The sequence below is a fragment of the Narcine bancroftii genome, chromosome 4 (assembly GCF_036971445.1).
Source record: "Narcine bancroftii isolate sNarBan1 chromosome 4, sNarBan1.hap1, whole genome shotgun sequence".
Taxonomy (NCBI): Eukaryota; Metazoa; Chordata; class Chondrichthyes; order Torpediniformes; family Narcinidae; genus Narcine; species Narcine bancroftii.
The window spans coordinates 211,642,212-211,662,117 of NC_091472.1; the positions used below are offsets into that span (position 1 = coordinate 211,642,212).

A 19,906-nucleotide genomic window follows, 5' to 3' on the forward strand; every position below is an offset into this window, starting at 1 on the left:
AAGGCTCCCATATTTGTTCAAATATTTTAATATTATTTCTTAAACTATATGTTATTTTTTCTAATGGAATACATTTATTAATTTCTATATACCATTGTTGTATTTTCAAATTATCTTCCAATTTCCAGGTTGACATAATACATTTTTTTGCTACGGCTAGAGCTATCTTAACAAATCTTTTTTTGTGCACCATCCAAATCAATTCCAAATTCTTTGTTTTTTATGTTACTTAGAAGGAAGATTTCTGGTTTTTTTGGTATATTGTTTTCTGTAATTTTATTTAATATCTGGTTTAGATCTTCCCAAAATTTTTCTACTTTCTCACATGTCCAGATTGCATGAATTGTTGTTCCCATTTCTTTTTTACAACGAAAACATCTGTCAGATACTGTTGGGTCCCATTTATTTAACTTTTGAGGTGTAATGTATAGCTTGTGTATCCAGTTATATTGTATCATACGTAACCTCGTATTTATTGTATTTCTCATCGTTCCAGAACATAACTTCTCCCATGTTTCCTTTTTTATCTTTATATTTAAATCTTGTTCCCATTTTTGTTTAGTTTTACCATTTGTTTCCTCATTCTCCTTTTCTTGCAGTTTAATGTACATATTTGTTATAAATCTTTTGATTATCATTGCATCTGTAATCACATATTCAAAGTTACTTCCCTCTGGTAACCTCAGACTGCTTCTTAATTTGTCCTTCAAGTAGGATCTCAATTGGAAATATGCCAGCACTGTATCTTGAGTTATATTGTATTTATCTTTCATTTGTTCAAAGGATAATAATCTATTTCTTGAAAAACAATTTTCTATTCTTTTGATCCCTTTTTTCTCCCATTCTCTAAAGGAAAGGTTATCTATTGTAAAAGGGAGTAACTGTTTTGCGTCAATATTAGTTTTGGTAATTGTAAATTTTTTTTATTCCTTTCTACATAAATCTTCTTCCAAATATTGAGTAGATGATGTAATACTGGAGAATTCCTACGTTGTACCAATTTTTCATCCCATTTATATAATATGTGTTCAGGTATCTTTTCCCCTATTTTATCTAGTTCTAATCTAGTCCAAACTGGCTTTTCCCTTGTTTGGTAAAAATCTGATAGGTATCTTAATTGTGCGGCTCTATAATAATTTTTAAAGTTTGGCAGTTGTAAGCCTCCTTTTTATACCATTCTGTTAATTTATCTAGTGCTATCCTCGGTTTCCCCCTTTCCATAAAAATTTCCTTATTATTTTCTTTAACTCCTTGAAAAATTTCTCTGTCAAGTGTATTGGCAATGCCTTAAATAGGTATACTAACCTTGGGAAAATGATCATTTTAATACAGTTTATCCTTCCTATTAGTGTTAATGGTAAATCTTTCCAATGCTCTAAATCGTCTTGTAATTTTTTCATTAGTGGATAATAATTGAGTTTATATAGATGGCCGAGATTTTTATTTATTTGTATGCCTATGTATCTTATTGCTTGCATTTGCCATCTGAATGGTGATTCCTTCTTAAATTTTGAGAAATCCGCATTATTCATTGGCATTGCTTCACTTTTATTTACGTTAATCTTGTAACCCGACACTTCTCCATATTCCTTCAATTTCTTATATAATTCTTTTATTGATAGTTCTGGTTCTATTAAGTATACTATAACATCATCTGCAAATAAACTGATTTTATATTCCTTGTATTTTATTTTTATCCCTTTTATATTATTTTCTGTTCTTATCAATTCTGCTAGTGGTTCTATAGCTAACGCGAACAATAAGGGTGATAGTGGGCATCCCTGCCGCGTTGACCTGCTTAAGTTAAATTGCTTTGATATATATCCATTTACTGTCACTAACGCCAATGGCCCCTTATATAATGCTTTAATCCAATTAATATACTTCCCTGGTAAACTGAATTTTTGCAATACTTTGAATAAATAATTCCATTCTACTCTATCAAAGGCCTTCTCTGCGTCTAAAGCAACTGCTACTGTTGGCGCTTTACTCCCTTCTACTGCATGAATTAAGTTAATAAATTTACAAATATTGTCTGTTGTGAGTCTTTTTTTAATAAATCCAGTTTGGTCTAGATTTACCATTTTAGGTACATACTCTGCTAATCTGTTTGCTAATAGTTTAGCTATTATCTTATAATCTGTGTTAAGTAATGATATTGGTCTATATGACGCTGGTGCGAGTGGATCTTTCCCTTGCTTTAGTATTAGTGTAATTATTGCTGTTTTACATAAATCTGGTAAGCTTTGTGTTTTATCAATCTGGCTGATTACTTCCAGGAGGGGAGGAATTAATAAATCTTTAAATGTTTTATAGAATTCTATTGGGAATCCATCCTCTCCTGGTGTTTTATTATTTGGTAATTTTTTTATTATCTCTTGTATTTCTACTATTTCAAATGGTTCTATTAATTTATTTTGTTCCTCTATTTGTAATTTTGGTAGTTCAATTTTAGTTAAAAATTCATCTATTTTGCCTTCTTTCCCTTCATTTTCAGTTTGGTATAATTGTTCATAGAATTCTCTAAAGTTTTCCTTGATCTCTGTTGGATTATATGTGATTTGTTTGTCTTTTTTCCTTGATGCCAATACCATTTTCTTAGCTTGTTCTGTCTTAAGCTACCATGCTAGAATTTTGTGCGTTTTTTCCCCTAGTTCATAATATTCCTGTTTTGTCTTCATTATGTTCTTCTCCACCTTATATGTTTGTAGTGTTTCATATTTTATTTTTTTATCTGCCAATTCTCTTCTTTTAGTTGTATCTTCCTTCATTGCTAATTCTTTTTCCATATTTACTATTTCCCTTTCCAACTGCTCTGTTTCCTGATTATAGTCCTTCTTCATCTTGGTGACATAACTTATTATTTGCCCTCTGATGAACGCTTTCATTGCATCCCATAGTATAAACTTATCTTTCACTGATTCCGTATTTATTTCAAAGTACATTTTAATTTGTCTTTCAATGAATTCTCTAAAATCCTGCCTTTTAAGTAGCATGGGGTTTAATTTCCATCTATACATTCTTGGAGGGATGTCCTCTAACTCTATTGTCAATATCAAGGGTGAATGGCCCGATAATATTCTAGCTTTATATTCTGTTTTTCTTATTCTATCTTGCATACGAGCTGATAACAAAAATAGGTCTATTCTTGAGTATGTTTTATGTCTACCCGAATAATATGAATATTCCTTTTCCTTTGGGTGTTGTTTCCTCCATATATCCAAAAGTTGCATTTCTTCCATCGATTTAATTATAAATTTGGTTACTTTGTTCTTTCTGTTAATTTTTTCCAAGTTTTGTCCATATTTGAATCCAAATTAAGGTTGAAATCCCCTCCTATTAATATGTTCCCTTGCGTATCTGCTATCTTCAAAAAAATATCTTGCATAAACTTTTGATCTTCTTCGTTAGGTGAATATACATTGAGTAGATTCCAAAACTCCGAATATATCTGACATTTTATCATTACATATCTCCCTGCTGGATCTATTATTTCCTCTTCTATTTTAATTGGCATATTTTTACTAATTAATATAGCTACTCCTCTTGCTTTTGAATTATACGACACTGCTGTTACATGTCCTACCCAATCTCTCTTTAATTTCTTGTGCTCCAATTCAGTTAAATGTGTTTCTTGCACAAATGCTATATCAATTTTTTATTTTTTCAGTAAATTTAGCAGTTTCTTCCTTTTAATTTGGTTATGTATTCCATTAATATTTAAAGTCATATAGTTCAACGTAGCCATTTCATACTTTGTTTATCTTTCCTTTCCGTTTCTCCATCATCACCTTTCCTTCTTATCCATTTCTGCTTTCTTGTTTTGAACACTTTATAAGACAACATTTCTATAACATCAAACATTTTCCTTATTCTCCTATTTAAAACTTCTTTAACCCCATTCTTCCCTCCCCCTCCTGAGTTGCCCTTTATCCCTGGTCGGGCAACCACATCTCCCCTCTCCATTTGGATTTGCGAATTCACTCGCAAACGTCAACTGATTTTGCAGTGACCGTAACTCCTCCCCACCCAGCCCCCCCCCGGAAAAGATTCCAATTTTCATATGAAACAAAGGTCACTCTTTTAATTCCCTCCTTATTCCCTCTATTCCCTTTCCCTCCCTTATTAATTCTTATCTAAACTCTATATATTTTCCTCTAAATACATTGATGTATACACACACATACATACATATCTATATACACACACATACATACATATCTATATACACACACACACACACACACACACACACACACACACACACACACACCGCATATAGTTCGTGGTCATTTTTACTCTCATTACATGTCTTCATCTCTCTGCTTGTTTTGTAGTTGTTCTGCAAATTTTCTTGCTTCCTCTGGATCCGAGAATAGTCTGTTTTGCTGCCCTGGAATCACTAATTTAAGTACCGCTGGGTACTTTAACATAAATTTATATCCTTTTTTCCATAAGATCGTTTTTGCTGTATTGAACTCCTTCCTCTTCTTCAGGAGTTCAAAACTTATGTCTGGATAGAAAAAATTTTTTTGACCTTTATATTCCAGTGGCTTTTTGTCTTCTCTTATTTTCTTCATTGCTTTCTCCAATATATTTTCTCTTGTTGTATATCTTAAGAATTTTACTAAAATGGATCTTGGTTTTTGTTGCGGTTGTGGTTTCGGGGATAAAGTTCTATGTGCCCTCTCTATTTCCATTTCTTCTTGTAATTCTGGTCTTCCTAGGACCCTGGGGATCCAATCTTTTATAAATTCTCTCATATTCTTGCCTTCTTCATCTTCCTTAAGGCCCACTATCTTTATATTATTTCTTCTATTATAGTTTTCTATTATCTCTATCTTCTGAGCTAACAGCTCATGTGCCTCTAACTTTTTTATTAGATTCTTCTAATTTCTCTTTTAAGTCCTATACTTCCATTTCTACAATTATTTCTCATTCTTCCATATTTTCCACTCTTTTTCCTATCTCTGAAATGACCATTTCTATTTTATTCATTTTTTCTTCTGCATTCTTAATTCTTCTTTTTATCTCATTAAATTCTTGTAATTGCCATTCTTTCACTGATTCCATATATTCTTTAAAAAAAGATATATCCATTGTCTTGCCTTTCTCTTCTTCTTCCATTTCTTTCTGTTCTTCTTCTTCTTCCTCTGGGTTGACCATCTGTTGTTTCCTTGTTTTCTTTTTACCCTCTTCTTTCTTGTTGTCGTTATTGTCTGTGTTCTGCACCTGCTGCTGTGTTGCAGGTGTCTCTCTCAGCTGTGGAGATTGACTCCGCAGCTGTTCCCCCCTCCCGTCAGTGTGTTTTTTTTTATGCGCATTGCGCATGCGCGGTTGCGCACTTTTACTCGGCTCTGTGAGCCATTTTTGTAGTCTCGAGCCCGGGACTTCCACTGACCTGAGGGAGCAGGCTTCTCTCTCCGCGGCGGGCCTCTTCGGACAGGTAAGGCCTTCACCTTTGTAAGGTAAAACATCATGAGATGGGAATGTGTAAGGAGTTACCCTGTACAGGGCTGTAACAAGATGTGAATGCATCCTTGTACTTACAAGATAAGAGAGACATTGATGGATTGAGAGGCAGGAAGCTAGCAGGGAAAGGATAGCAACAGTTTTAGTCATTGGACAAGTAATGATATGATTATGTTCTAAGCACGTATCCAAGGGTATAAAAAATCACCATTTTGCTGATAACGGCAGAATGCATTCTCCGACTAACATTGTTAGTCGCAAGTGTTACAATCCGGTAATAAAGAACAAAGAACCCTGATTTCGACTCAGTCTGGTGTTTGTCTCACTCATTCATGAACAAAGCAGACCTAACACCTTCTTCTTCCGACGTTCTTTCTTCTTCTTTTCTTCCCGCTGTTTTCGACTTTTCTCTCTTCGCTGCCATTTTCTTCTCACCTTTATTTTTACTTTGTTGTAAATTTAAATCTTGCACCTTTGTACTTTGTGTGTTTTTTTTAAACTTTTCGGGAGAGGGTTGGAATTCGCTGACCGGCCACTACTCCATCACGTGACTCCTCTCGTCCCTCCCCCTTTATCACGTCTGAATCAACAGAACCCTGGAACATTGAGTTACCAGTCCTGCCCCACCCTGTAATTGTCTCACTAATATCATGCCCTAAGTTCGTCATCTTTTCCGACAATATTCCTTGCATTAAAATAAATACACCTGAAAACATTTCTATCACATACAAACCTTTGATTTCTGTCTGTACATGCAGTCCTCGCATGACCTTTATCTTCCTCCTTCTCACTATCTGCTCCAACATTCTTTAATTAAACCTTTTTGTAACGTTACCCCATGTATTTCTGGGTTATTTTCATACAACCTAACTTGCTTTGATAGGACACAAAACAACACTGCATTTCACCACACATGACAATAAATGATTCCATTCAACCAAACAAGATGTGAATTGGAGACTGTATGGATCTTATGAACAGGGCAAATATAAAATTGTTGCCTGCAATTTTGAAACTGCAAATAGTGAATGGTGCATTCTGCCCAAAGGCGTCTCTGCCCTCCTCAACCAACTCTATAACTCGCGTCTCCCTTTCCCATCCCTTCCCTCCTCGCCATCCTCCCCCATCCTTTCTCTGCTTATTTCCAACTTTCTGATCCAAGGTCTCCCCTCTCCACGGAGGTGGCCTGCCCCACTGAGAATTCCCAGCATTTTCTGGTCGGGAGTGAAAGGCAGAGAAGACAAGGCCCCGGTGAAGGCAGAAGCAGAGGCCGTCCCTTACTTGAGCCCCAAATCAGCTTGCACTGGTTGTCTCTGGTTTTGCACTCCCCGTTGAAACAGCGACCCTGCAGGATGAGAAACATCCAGGGTTTACTGGGGTCACTTGAGGACGGAAGACATGGCAAGCGGGGCCCGTGTGAAGAGCGAGATCCACTCACCTGGTTCATGTCACAGGCGTATCCATCCTGCTTGTGGAGATTGGGAGGGCACTGCAATAAACACATTGTCAGCACAATTAACGTGCATCCTAAGGAGAAGGGTCTGCCCCATGGATAACAAGGAGGCCATTGGCCACTTAAGACCATCCCACCTTCCAGTATGGTCGTGGCTGACCTTCTTTGTGCTAGATATCCGTCCCCGATAGAACCCACAGAACGCTACGGTGCAGAAACAGGCCCTTTGGCCCATCGAGTCCATGCCAAACGATTTCTCTGCCTCGCCCCACTGACCTGCACTAAGACCGTAGCCCTGCACATCCCTCCCATCCACGTACTTACCCCAGGTTTCTCTTAAATGTCAAAGTTGAGCCTGCATCCATCGCTTCAGCCATGACCTTTCAGATATTTATCTCGCTCCCTCAAATCTAAACCCCCCCCCCTCACCTCCCCGGGCTATCAATTTTCCACTGCCCCCTCTGACAAACATCAGCGTACCTCGGTTTTAAATGCTTCGAGAGTCTCCCACCAGCAGAAGGGCAACGCAATCAGTTCATTTCAGAGCGACGCAACTTTCCACGGGTTCCCCAGCCGCTCTTAGGCACAATATGGCAATATATGGTCAAATCACCCTGGGGGCGGGGGGTTGGGGGGGGGGTGAGGAGAATGTTCGAACAGTGCACAAGGCAGCAGGAGGAACTGTGGCGACAGGGGAACCACCCTTGTGGTTTGAATGGGTTGGTTGCACAAAGTCCCCTCCAGTTGGAAGGAACAGGGCACAACTTCGGAGGAATCCCTCTCTGTAGTGAGGTAAAGGAGCAGTCATTGCCCCCCCCACCCCTCCCCTGCTCTTTTGCCAGCCGGGCAGCAGAGTTATAAATCACCAGAGCTGATTGTAAAACAGCGCCTTTGCTTTTCCTTCGACCGCCAAGCACACGGTGGCCGATGAAGGTAGGGGAGAAAGGGTGGAGGGCCCAGGAGATAAAGCAAATTCACAACCATGCCAGGACTGTGGAGAAAGGGGAGTGGTGGAGTTCTACAGCAAGGAAACAAGCCCTTAAGCCCACATATCTTTGCTGGCCATCAGCTGCCAGTTAATTCAATTTTTCAGCAAGTTTATAAATACTTTCTGAATGGGGGTGGGAGTTTCTAAAACCTTTATAAACCTGGCGAAGAGTTCCAAAATTCTTCCTCTAAACCCCTTTCCCATCTAGTTGTACGTCTCCCAAGGGGAAAGGCTCCTCACTCCGTTACAACCGTGCAAGTCTCTGGTGAGATCAGACTTGGCAGGTCTAGTCATCTAGCTGTAGGAAGGGTGTTATGAAGCTGGAAAGGCTGTAGTAGGGACTGAAGGGATGAGTTACTTGGGGGCAGCACGGTTAGACAACATTGCTGTAGCACCAATGACCCGGGCTCAGATGTGAAATTTTTAAATTTCCACTCGGCCCATAAGTCCGTGCCGCCCATTTTACACCCAATTAGCCTACACCCCCATTACATTTCAAACAGTGGGGGGAAACCAGAGCCCCTAGGGAAAACCTACGCAGACACAGAGAGAACATACAAACTCCTTACAGACAGCAAGGGATTCGAACCCCGGTCCCAATCGCTGGCGCTGTAAAGGTGTCGTGCCAATTGGGCCGCCCTGTTAGGAGTTTCTACGTTTTCCCCATGTCTTGCTTCCGGGTGCTCCAGTTTCCTCCCGCCCTTCAAAACATATGGGGGGAGGGGGCAGGGATGGTAGGTTAATTGCGGTAACAGGGCCTGTTACTGACCTGTATGTCTAAACATAAATTTAAATTCTCCTTTACGTGGAGAGGGCTGGAACTGCCTTCCCTGGAGTGTCAGAAGCTGAGGGGTGACCATACAGAGGTGTACAAATCATGAGGGGCAGAGTTGCGTCTTTTCCCTCAGGGCAGGAGGGGTCTCAAACAGGAGAGGGTGGATTTAAGCTGAGAGGCATCCTTTTCCACTCAGAGGGTGGTGGGTGTGTGGATTGAGCTGCCAGAGGAAGTGGTGGAGATGGGGTCAATTACAAAAGACATTTAGGCAGGAGCGTGGACGGGAAAGGCTTGGAGGGATGCGGGTGAAACACGGACCAGGTCTTGTGGACAACCTGGTCGGCCTGGATGAGCTGGGCCGAAGAGCCTATGTGACACTGGAGCGAGCTGCTCCCCTCGCTCCTCTACCCCCTCGACAACTGGTTGGGGGATAGGGGGGGTTTGGGCTTCACGTATGAGGCCTCGAGTGGGTTCCACAGGTTAAGGTTGAGGTACAATGCACGTTTATTTTCAGGGGATGGAGACAGGGCAGCAGGTTGAAATGAACCTAAACACTCACAAAACGTAGGTCACGAATATACACTGCAGGTACCAACAGAAACTGGGGAAATGGCAGACATTGAACAGTCTGGTATGGACACGGCTCTAGCTACCTGACTTCGGGACTCACCCCAACCCAGCGCGAAAGGTGATATGCGCGTGCCATGAGGGGTCAAAAAGAGAGTGGGCAAAGGGGAACACGGTCCTTTATAGCCCTGCAGCCGGTATTGGGGGGGGCAATCATTCGGGACAGGCTGGGCCCCATTGGCTGCTGTGACCAGTGGCTTGAAGCCAAGTGCAGGGGCTGAAGAGGGGTGATTCACCTAGGTCAATTGGGTGAAGGTCAGGGCTGGGTCTAGGCAGGCCACTTGGACTTGAAGCATCTGGTGATTTAGGTGGGCCAATCGCAAGGTCACCTTGGTAGCTTGTGGTGAGTTTTGGACCTTGATTGGCAGGTAGTATGTCCTCCGAACAGGAGTGTGGTGGAGCCACCCTGTGGCGATCTCCCCATTACAACATACCTGGCCAGAGTCTCCGGTGCAGAACTCTGTGATATCGCAGTCGTTCACAGCGTAGCGGCAGTCGTAGCCTCGCTTCAGGAACTAGAGGGAGCAGAGCACAGGGTGTCAGGTCAGCAACTGTCCTTTGAAGGGAACCGTAACACCAGTCAAGGCCTGGGCACTGTCACAGTGAGGCTGGTGGGAGACCCCACACCCCATGACCACTGGCACAATTCTCACCTTAGGCCCCCTGGACTAGGTTTCTAAGCAAAGTGCTGCCCAGGAATCCAACCCTTTAGAGTGAATGCGTGGAAACCTCATGACATGGTGTTAACCAATCAGACTGGAGGTTTCCATCACCCTCATTTCACAGTCCGCACAGCCAGAGTTAATCTTTCCCCTTCCTTTAAACAACAATAGCAACTGCAGCCGGGCCTTCAGAAGGTTGGGACATCCCTGCTCAAATCTTTGCCGCTATCCCTTCCATTCCTGAAGGTGACCTGACGAGGGAGGTTCCGTTTTCCTTTCAGCCCATTGAAATGATACTGGCCCACCATTTCCTCCGTCAGCTTGCCCTTACAGGTCCTCCTGCCCGCCAGCGGACTGAACGGCGACCTGCTGCTGTCAACTAACCCAGCTCCCTGCCTGTCCATGGGGACGTGGGTGGAAGCCGGTGCAGCCGGGACAAGGCAGGGGTGGGGGGGAGTCCACAGTCCCCGGTAAACCAGGCAGTGTGGGGGGCAGCAGATGATGGCGTTGGAACCTTGGCCGCTGTCCTATCCAGTAGATGGCGCACAACACCAGCACCAGGAGCTCTCCCTCCACCTGAACCCTTGCCTCGCTGCAGAGCTTACTGCAGAGTTTGCCAGAGGTTAGCTACCTGGCAGGTTTGATTGCAGCAGGGTCCATCACTGCAGTGGGCACCGTTGGCAAGGGAACACTTCTTGCAACACGTCCCAAAGCACTCCTGGAGGTGGGAGAGGAGACAGAAAGAGGTTAGACAGCCCCTCTGGAAATGGAGATGGAAGTTACGCAGCTAGTCCACACCCTACCTTTGATCCACCTGACTGCACTCATCCAAAGGGAGCGTTCTCCTCGACACACCATCAGACACATCTTCCCCTCCTCGCCGTCCATAGGGACCGCCCCCACCTTGATTCCCTCCCCACTGGCACCTTCCCCAGCGACCGCAGGATGTGCCACACCTCCCTCCCCTTCACCACAGTGTGGGGCCCTTCCAAGTGAAGCAACACATCACTGGTGCACCCATGGGAGCTGTCTACTGCCTCCCGTTGTGTCCTCCACTATGCCACAGAGGCTGGGCGCGGGTTATGAGATCGCTTCGCTGAGCATCTTCGCTCTGTCCCCCAGGTGCCCACCATTTTGATCCTGCACCCCTCTCCCATGCTGGCATGCCCATCCATGGCCTCGTGCATGTCCAAACCTGCAAATTGGAGAGGCAGCACCTGCTTTTTCACCTGGCCACTCTTCAAGTGGATGGCATTAACATAGTCTTCTCCGGTTTCTGTCAGCCCGCTCTCCATCCCCCCCCCTCCTCACTCTGACTTCTCTCCTCCAGCTCACCACTCCCTTCCCTCTCTGTTCAGAGCTATTCCCCCCATCCCCTCCCCCCATTTGCTGGCATGCCCTCCCTCCCTTCACCACCCATTACTTCCTACCACCTGCCCCGCCTGCCACCCCCACCGTTTTGTTCAGGCTCTTGCTTGCATTTTGCTCCCACCTCGATGAAAGGCTCAGGCCCGAATCCTTGGTCACGATTCTTTATCTATGTCCCTCTGAGTTTCTCCAGCATCATGTTTTTACTGCAAAAAGTCTGCAGATATTCCTGTTTTACTCATTTTCCTCTTCCTTTCCCCCACCTCACCCTTCTAACTATTCAACGATTTCTGCAATCCCACCCCAATTTAGTGGGGACGTTTCTTACATTTATATAGTTACTAATTTCTCGATTCTGCTCGCGCTCCTTCCTCTACATTGCCTGTGGCGAGAAGCCTGTGCTTCAGAGCCCCTTTAATTGTTTCCTTTTTCGCCTTCAATCTGCAATCCATTAGTTTTAGAGATCCTCGACTTGGGGAAAAAGACCATGACTATCTGCCTTCTCTCTGCCCCTCGTCATTTTAGAAAGCCCCAAAAGGTTCCCCCTCCTCCATTCCAGGGGGTGAAAGTCTGACCCGATCCAGTCTCTCCAACCCTGCAGCCCCCGTAAACATCTTTGTGAATCTTTCTTGCACAACCGCATCCTTCCATAGCACGGAGACCACAATTGCACACAACCCTCCAAACGTGACCTCGACCACGCTCGTCTGGCGGTAATCATGACATCTTGGCTCCTGCACTCTGATCGATGGAGGCATTCACTCCAAATGCCTTCAGGGAACTGCTTATCTGCAGCCGAGGTCTCTCTGCTGTGCAGCACCTCTCAGGGCCTTGCCATCCATTGTGCATGTCCTGTTAAAACAAGCAAGTCTGCAGATGCAATGGTGCAATGGACAAACGTGCTGGAGAAAGTCAGCAGGCCTCGCATCTTCTGTTGGAAATAAAGGGTGACCAACATTTTGGGCCTGGGCCCTATCCTGTTTAACTTCCTATAGAGCTTCACTGGGTTCGTGCCTAGGTCAAACGGCATCTGTCACCCCTTGACTCACCTTCCGAGCCGACCTGGATTGTGCTGCCACAGCTGGCGGCATCTGTGAACTGACTAATAACTCTACTTGCGTAGGTACGAGGCCCGCTTGGCCCTCCGCTGCGATCACAGCAGGAGAGGAGACGGTGCCGAGGCACGGCAGTCGTTGGACCCAGCAGCCGTCCCACCTTAGCACTGGCTCCTTTGTGAGGACACCCAGCCATGGACCAGAAAAGTGCCCGATCCGGGATCTAGGTGGGAATTACTTCAGCGTTTTGGGACAGGTTTTCCACCCCTCAAGCTCTTGAACTGTTCAAGCTCTTGAACTTCCCCAAATGGCCTAACACTAAACTACCTCAGGACCATCAAAAAACTCTGTATTTTGCCACTGAATATTTATGATCTTTTTAGACACATCAGCTATTTTTCGGCGCATTATTATCATGCATCTTATTCTACTGTGTATTCTGTAACAATATTAATATTTGGGGAAAATTTATAAGATTTAGAGTAGGTCACATACATACATTTTAAAACAGATCTTATTTGAAAGACTGAAGAATTCACATTGCAGGATCTCTTGGAGAATGTAAGCACCTTTCACAAGTAGGTGTTAATTGAACTGACTTCATAAAATGCTTGACCATTGTCTTGCTGGAGTCATGCTGTCTATCAGTACCCTTTCTGCAAATGAGGTCACTCCTGGATTTTGTTTATCTAACAACAGATGGGAGCAGAAGAAAGAACTCATGTTGTTTGCTGGAGAAGGTGGGGGTTTTGCAAGACATGAGTCACATGCTCTCTTTGGAGTTTGAGTTGGAAGAGAGAGAGAGTTGAGTTAACAGCTCAGTCAGTCAGTCAGTCAGTGTGTGGGACACTGACAAGCAACTGAAAAGTGCAATCCAGGGAAAACTGTTTGAAACCGATGAAAGCAAGTTCCAGAGCAGTAGATGGCTGGAAGTGCTATCTGTTTGATGTTTCTCTTGAAATAGAGGAAGGATTGGAACTCTGTGGTAGCTTGAAGAAAGAGGTCTCAGCGAGACTCTGAGGTGACTAGTGGTGGTACCTCAGTTGTGGAAATCCTGGAGCAGCAAATATCTCTCTCTCTGCAAACCCTATAAGAACCTTCCTGAGCAGTAAACATTTACCTTTCAAGCATCAAGCCTGGTGAACTTTATACATGTCAAATTCTGTGCCAGTATGATGATTGCCCTCAACCAGAGAACTTGGAAGGAGAAGAGAGATTGAATTGTGAACCAAAGAACTTTTCTTGAATTTACACACACATTACATACACGTGCGCTTAGAATTAGAAGGGGATAATTTGGGATAGTATAGAGTATAGTATAATAGAGTTAAGTTAAAGTTTGTTCTATTTTCATGTTTGAAGTTGATTAAAAATAACTTTTGTTTTGAAAGCCACTTGTCTTGGTGAATGTCTATTGCTGCTGGATTTTGCATTTTATGAGGGCTCGTCCAGTCGATTGAACACAAGTTTTGTGGGTTATTACTCAATTGGTTGTTTTTTTTCCCAAGCTAATTTAAAGCTTGAGTGTGGAAAACAGCAGCAATGATGTTGATAAATTTTTGTCAGAACCATCACTTGCAGAGCTGAAAAGCAAGAGAAAAGAGGAACTGATAGTTATTTCTAAGGCATTAAAACTGACTGAAGCTAAATATTGGATGAGGAAATTACAAATTCAGAGGATTATAGTGAAATATTATATAGATGAGGGTAAATTTGTTCAGAAAGACTTAGAAGATTTTCCAGAGGATAGATCTGGTGAATTCCAAATGGAATTGGAGAAATTAAGGATAGAAGAGGCTGAGAAACAGAGACAGTATGAGGCAGACCAAGCTTAAAGGCAAAGAGAAGAATCTGAAAGGCAAAAAGAGGCTAAAAGGCAAAGGGAAGAAGCTGAAAAACAGAGGATGTATGAGTTAGAGTTAGCTGAAAGACAGTATCAATTAGAGAGAATGAAAACTGAGAGGGGGGAAAGAAAGAGCTGGGGAGAGATTTTTGCCTAGTAAAGAGGTAAATCTAGCGCCTCCTTTTGATGAGGGAGATATAGATACATATTTTCAGCTTTTTGAAAAGGTTGCTGAGAGCTCAAAATGGCTGAAAGAAAAGTGGACTTTGATGCTCTGAAGTGTATTAAAAGGAAAAGCATAAATTGCCTACTCTAGCTTGACTGCCCGTGGCTGATTACGATATAGTTAAAGAAGCTGTTTTGAAAGCTTATGAGTTGGTTCCTGAAGTGTATAGACAAAAATTTAGGAGTTTGATAAAAACATGTAATCAATCTTATATGGAGTTTGCTTTGAAGAAATCTGTATGGTTTGACTGTTGGTACACTTCCAAAGGAATAAATAATGATTTTAAAAGATTGAGAGAAATTGATTTTGATTGAAGAAATTAAAAGGTGTGTTCCAAAGGAGATTAAATTATACCTGGATGAGAAAGATTTGGCTACATGCCAGGATACAGCTAGATTCGCAGATCAGTTTTCTTTAATTCATAAAAATACATTTCAAAATGGTAGACATTTTCAAAAAGTTAACGTGTAAATGTTTACTCCCCTGTTCAGGGGAGTAATGTGGAGCAGGATAGTCAGCCTGAAATTAAGTCTGGAGAGAAGGTTGGAAAGGACAGAACTTCTGGATTTGTGTGTCATTTTTGTAAAAAACCTGGTCATGTTATTGCAAATTGTCTAGTATTGAAACACAAAAAAGATTTTACTTGAAGCATGTATTCAAACAGTTGAATTTAGGCAGAGCAAAAATTCTAAATCTGATAAGGGTGTCATGGATGTTTTCAAACCTTTTGTTTCAGATGGTTTTGTTTCAGTAAAGGAGGGAGAATCATAGGTTCCACTTAAAATTCTTAGGGATACTGGTTCAGCACAATCATTGTTAGTAGTTAGTACAAGGAGTTTTGTCTCTTGATCAAACAACCGCCACAGGGGAGACAACATTGATTAAAGGTGTTGGAGATGAGGTGGAATTGATATCTCTTCACAGAATAGTGCTAAATTCTGAGTTAGTTAAAGGACCTGTTGTGGTAGGAATAATTTCAAAGTTACCTATGCAGGGGGTCTCAATTCTATTAGGGAATGATTTGGCAGAAGATAAAGTTGGGTCAGTTTTGAGATTAACAAGCAGGCCTAGGAGAGAAGAGGTGGAAGAGAATTGTGAGATATATACTGTGCGTGCAGTTACAAGGTCAGCGTCTAAGAAATTATTGCGAGATGAAGAAGATTCAGTTGACAGAAATTTGCCAGGTGCTTCTGAAATGGTTTTGAAAGAGAAGGGTAATTGTGAGAGTAAGGATTTTTCTTTGTCAAGGAAAGAGTTAATTCGGCAGCAGAAAACAGTTATTTGCTGAATTAGCAAATAAAGCAGTAACTGAACTGAGATTGGAGAAATGGCTTTAAAAGGTGAATTGGTGGGGGCGTGGCAAGATGGCGTAAGGAACAGACGTGCCTTCCAGTCCTCTCCTGACTCTTTGTTATTGTTTTGTCTATAAGTGCCCGTTGAAACTTTTTAAAAAGTTTATAAATAGTTAGAGGTGTTAAACTAGCTTCTAATGGTACAATTGTTGAAAAAAAGTAAAAGAAAACGGCAACAGATCGCTAAGAAATTACATTTCCCGAAGTTATCTGAGCCTACCTGTTTACAAGAAGCCAGGACTCAGCGTGAAATGGATCCAAGAGGAGAAGTGCAGGATTCGGCAATGGAGCTCTGTTCTGTACCGGTAGGGCTCTTTAAAGATGGCACCCGGCAGCCTTTGGAACAAAGGGCTAGCCAGGCGCGTGTATTTCAATCAACGCCCGCTATGAGCGCTGTCACTGAACTTTTGACAGTTGAAACAGCTGGGACGCCGCCAGCTGAAGAGCCGACTTTAAAGAGACGTCCACTGATCGATGTAGTGGTGGCGCTGCGAAATGCACCACCAGTTATGAAGACTTCAATAGATCTTGATGTAATGAAGGCTCTTGATGTAATATGGGTTAAAGATAATCCTGAATACCAGTCTTCTGATATTGCTGAGGAGGTTGTGGCAGGGGTTTCTACATGTAGTCATACTGCAAGAAAAGCAGTTAAACTAAGGGAAGGAAATGAAGATCCTCTGGTTATTCAGAAACAGCAGGATCCTATTTTGCCTGAATCTATTCCAGTTGATATGCTTATTAAGAATCTTGAATTTAAGTTATCTTCTTCAATCAAAGAGCTAGGTAAATCTTTGGTTCAAGTTAACACCAAGCTTAATACCTTGGTGGACATTAATACTCAACAGATGGTTGATTATGGAGCTTTTAAGCTTAAAATGAATGAAAGACTTGATGTTTGTGACCAAGGTATAGTTGAGGTACAAGATCAAATACAAGACATAAATAAAACTATTGAAACCTTACAAATTCAGAATAAAAATTTAGCGAAAAAGATTGATTATTTGGAGAATCAGTCTAGACGGAACAACATAAAAATTATTGGTTTGCCAGAAGATATAGAAGGACCAGATCCAAGAAAATTCTTTAGTGATTGGATCCCTCAAGTTTTAGGACAAGATAAGTTCCCGGATGGTTTAATACTGGAACGTGCTCACCGAGCTTTGAGAAGAAAGCCTTTTCCAGGACAGAATCCAAGACCTGTTCTGGTCCGTTGTCTAAACTATTATGATAGAGAGACAATTTTATTAGAAATGCTCAACAAAGCAGATCTCCTTTGATGGTCCAGAACAATCGTGTTTTTTTTAAATCCGGATTTGAGTCAAGAAATTATGTCTCAACGACGTGAATTTAATCTTGTGAAAGAAGTGCTATGGAAAAAAGGATATAAAGCAACATTTAGGTACCCTGCAGTATTGAAGATTTTTCAGGATGGATATCAACCAAAATTTTTTGATAACCCTAAAGAAGCTATGGACTTTGCTCAACTGTTAACAATTACTCAATTCCAGGAACGATGTAGTCCTCCACGGTCTCCGAAGAGAGTGGAGACGCAAGATGGGAATCGAACTTCAAGAAGAAATGGAAGCAATGGTGGTCGGAGTGACAAAGCCGATTAAAAAAAAAAAATAATAATAATTTTTTTCTCGAGAAGATTTAGATAATGATGATAGTTTAACATGAAATGGGAGTTAGGAGAGGGAACTGGGTGGGCATTATTTTCCAGAAGTCGTCAGCTACGTGTGAGTTATCGCTTTGTGCGGTTCAGACAGGAGGAGGTAGTCGTAACCACCTACCTGTTTTTTTTTCCATTAATTTTTGGATTAAGGAGTGAAGTTTCTTTTTATTATTTTAAAAAAAATGATTTCCTTTTTTTTGTTGTAGTTTTAAGAGGGGATAAGGGGAGCGTTTTTTTTTTCTTTCTTTTTTTTTCTTGTTTTTTTTCTCTTTTTTTTTCCTTTTGTTGTGTTGCTGTAAGAAATGTCTAAATTAAAGTTTGCTTCTCTTAATGTCCAGGGTTTAAATAATCCTATTAAGCGTAAGAAAGTACTTGCTTACTTAAAAAAATTAAAAGTTGATGTGGCTTTTTTGCAGGAAATTCATTTAACGGATAAGGAACATTTGAAACTTAAACGTGAATGGGTTGGACAAGTTTTTTATTCTTCATTTAATTCAAAGGCAAAAGGAGTGGCAATTTTGGTGCACAAAAATCTACCATTTCAGTTACAGAATGAAGAGAAAAATGGTGGAAGATTATTAAAACTGAATTGTACAATCTTTAACGAGGCTTGGACTTTGCTTGATGTTTATGCTCCAAATGTTGAGGATACAGCTTTTGTTGTGGACATATCTTTATTACTTGGACACGTAAATTCTAATGTGATGATTGGGGGAGATTTAAATGTGGTATTGGAGCCTTTATTGGACAAGTATCCAAGAGCAATTAAGAAATCTAAAATGGCAGTGCAAGTGACTAATATGATGACAGATTTGAATTTAGTTGATATTTGGCGAAGATTTAATCCTACAGAGAAAGATTTTTCTTTTTATTCTTCACGCCATAATTCTTTTTCAAGAATTGATTATTTTTTAATTTCAACGCATTTGCAAGATAGGGTTATATCTGTGGATTATAAGGCAAGGTATACAGAGCCGTTGTCATACCCACACTCCTGTTCGGCTCCGAATCATGGGTCCTCTACCGGCACCACCTACGGCTCCTAGAACGCTTCCACCAGCGTTGTCTCCGCTCCATCCTCAACATCCATTGGAGCGCTCACACCCCTAACGTCGAGGTACTCGAGATGGCAGAGGTCGACAGCATCGAGTCCACGCTGCTGAAGATCCAGCTGCGCTGGATGGGTCACGTCTCCAGAATGGAGGACCATCGCCTTCCCAAGATCGTATTATATGGCGAGCTCTCCACTGGCCACCGTGACAGAGGTGCACCAAAGAAAAGGTACAAGGACTGCCTAAAGAAATCTCTTGGTGCCTGCCACATTGACCACCGCCAGTGGGCTGATAACGCCTCAAACCGTGCATCTTGGCGCCTCACAGTTTGGCGGGCAGCAGCCTCCTTTGAAGAAGACCGCAGAGCCCACCTCACTGACAAAAGGCAAAGGAGGAAAAACCCAACACCCAACCCCAACCAACCAATTTTCCCTTGCAACCGCTGCAATCGTGTCTGCCTGTCCCGCATCGGACTGGTCAGCCACAAACGAGCCTGCAGCTGACGTGGACTTTTTTACCCCCTCCATAAATCTTCGTCCGCGAAGCCAAGCCAAAGAAGAAAAAAATAAGGCAAGGTTGGTTTCAGATCATTCATTACTATTATTAGAATATCAGAGTTTGCAAGATGTTCAGAGAACCCCAAGATGGAGATTTAATACTATGCTATTACAAAAACCAGAATTTATTAGTTATTTAAAAAAACAAATTGAGGTTTTTATTAGTAATAATATTAATTCTGTTTCTAGTCATTTTGCTTTATGGGATGCAATGAAAGCTTTTTTACGAGGTCAAATTATTAGTTATGCTTCTAAAGTAAAGAGAGAGAATCAGAGAGATTGAAGATTTAGAGAAAAAGATAACTGTTACTGAAAAAGAAATTCAAAAAAATGCTACCGAAATGCAAAAGAATCAGTTAACTAATTTAAAATTTAAGTATAATGAATTACAAACATATCGGTTTGAATGTTTAATGAATCGAACTAAACATAAGTTTTATGAATGGGGTGAGAAAGCTCATAAAGTCCTCTCATGGCAGTTAAAAAAAAGAACAATTATCTAGGATTATACCAGCAATTAGAAAGAAATCGGGCATTACTTTTAGACAAAAAGAAATTAATGAGGAATTTTGTAATTTTTATAAAAAAATATATACTTCAGAATGTAAAGATGTAACTGAAGATGCAATAGATTCTTTTTTGAAAAATATTAAATTGCCACAACTGAATCCAGAAGATAGACAAGAGTTGGATAAATCTTTTACAGAAAATGAAATTGAAATGGCAATAAGAGATATGCCAAATGGAAAGGCACCTGGTGAGATGGGTTTTCTATAGAGTTTTATAAAACTTTTTATG

The 19,906-nt window shown here is 41.4% G+C and overlaps 1 protein-coding gene across 5 annotated transcripts in view; it reads right to left on the reverse strand.

The window, feature by feature from the left end:
• The window catches only part of LOC138761530 (disintegrin and metalloproteinase domain-containing protein 23-like), a 209,179-nt gene that overhangs the window by 44,849 nt on the left and 144,424 nt on the right, over window positions 1–19,906 (reverse strand). For all 5 annotated transcript variants that reach the window (XR_011356355.1, XM_069933814.1, XM_069933813.1 and 2 more), the window contains exons 17-20: window positions 10,609–10,695; window positions 9,750–9,830; window positions 6,911–6,961; window positions 6,754–6,817 (exon numbers count right to left, since the gene is read on the reverse strand). Coding sequence is in view for 4 of the 5 variants with exons in the window: in XM_069933814.1 (XP_069789915.1) it covers window positions 6,754–6,817; window positions 6,911–6,961; window positions 9,750–9,830; window positions 10,609–10,695 (283 nt within the window). In the remaining variant the exon portion in view is untranslated. The remainder of the gene's footprint in view (window positions 1–6,753; window positions 6,818–6,910; window positions 6,962–9,749; window positions 9,831–10,608; window positions 10,696–19,906) is intronic.